At 50.8% G+C, this 1,357-nt stretch overlaps 1 protein-coding gene across 1 annotated transcript; it reads right to left on the reverse strand.

The window, feature by feature from the left end:
• Positions 1 to 447: 447 nt before the first annotated feature.
• Positions 448 to 1,152, reverse strand: NAA11 (N-alpha-acetyltransferase 11, NatA catalytic subunit). The gene is given in 3 exon segments (XM_024754160.1): positions 448 to 843; positions 845 to 987; positions 990 to 1,152. Coding segments are annotated over 3 exon segments (687 nt in total). The 5' UTR covers positions 1,138 to 1,152.
• Between the last annotated feature and the right edge of the window lie 205 nt (positions 1,153 to 1,357).

A 1,357-nucleotide genomic window follows, 5' to 3' on the forward strand; every position in this document is an offset into this window, starting at 1 on the left:
TGCAAACTGCTCCAACTTTCACCTAATGGTATTAGTCATTGACGACAATTGGCTAGATCTATTATTTTAAGAGTTGCAAAATGGCAATTTTATAATTCTGTCATTCTTTCTGTCTTTATTTGCTGTCATTCTATAAAGAAGAAATTTCTTTCATTGACTATGTGGATACCCTGAAATACAATTCATACCGAAAAGGCAGGATAAATGCTTGTTTCTTTTACTAAATTTAATCTACTTTCAGCATGGAGTCCTATTAACTTCCAATAGTGAGCAATGAGTTTCCCCCAACCCACTCTACACTCTTCCCCAAGGTCAACATGTGGCTTTCACAGTGAAACCCATCAGGGCTAGAATGGGATGGGATTAGGCTGACCCATGTATGGTGCAGAAATTTAGGGGAAATAGGGACTGAGTCAGGGAAGAGAGAATACGTACCTTAAGCAGGCTCTAGGAGGTGGAGTGTGAGTCTTCTGAGCTGTCCTGGGCACGGGGGCTTTCCATGGACTCGCTGGGTTCCTTGCTGTCACTGCCACTATCATCAGTGGCTGGGTTCTTCTATTGACGGGCCTCTTTGGAACCAGGAAGTGTGCTGCCCTGGACCTCCTGGTTCTCCCTGGAGCCCAGCACAACATACCTGCCCTTCTCCTTCAGCTTCAGCTACCTCCTCAGCTCATCTGCCATCTGCGACAGACCCGGCTTCATAGCATAAGCATCTTCTCCATCTGCAGAGTATTTGGGTTCCACCTCACTAACCTGAAGGTTGAGGGTGTTAGAACAGAGGTGCAAGGCTGCCCGGTTACTCTTCCTGACATGCAGGGACACATACTTGGCATTAAAGTTCTCTTATCATGGCCCGGGAGGCCTGGTCCATCAGCTTGGCCAGGCCGAGATGCCGGTGTGAACGCTTCACAGCCAGGGAGGTGATATGTCCGTGGGGGACATCATCTGGGTCCTCCTCCATTATGGCCAGGACGTAGCCCACAATCTTCCATCCTCATCCTCAGTGATGTAAGAGAGATGGGGTCAGGAAAGGCCATGGTAGAGATAATATTTCATCTGATAGTTCTCCGGAAGGCAAAGGAGGTTGCAGGGCGACAGGTTCACCAGGTCGTCTGGCTGAGCACTGAGGATGTTCATAATGGTGGCGGGTAGCGAGCCGGCTCCGAGTGCGGAGACTGGGAGAGAGGGTACCGCCAAGCACAAGGGACACTGTTTGCCTCGGGGGCCTGAGTTCAGGCGGGGGACGAAGCTGGGAGGCCGGATGGCGTGGAAGCTGGATGGCGGGAAGGCAGGGTAACCAGCAGACAGAAGGGGCGGTGCTAAGATATGGCTTCCCGAAGTGTCCACCTAGTCCCAG

This window comes from Neophocaena asiaeorientalis, unplaced genomic scaffold, assembly GCF_003031525.2.
Source record: "Neophocaena asiaeorientalis asiaeorientalis breed wild unplaced genomic scaffold, Neophocaena_asiaeorientalis_V1.1 scaffold148, whole genome shotgun sequence".
Classification (NCBI taxonomy): Eukaryota; Metazoa; Chordata; class Mammalia; order Artiodactyla; family Phocoenidae; genus Neophocaena; species Neophocaena asiaeorientalis.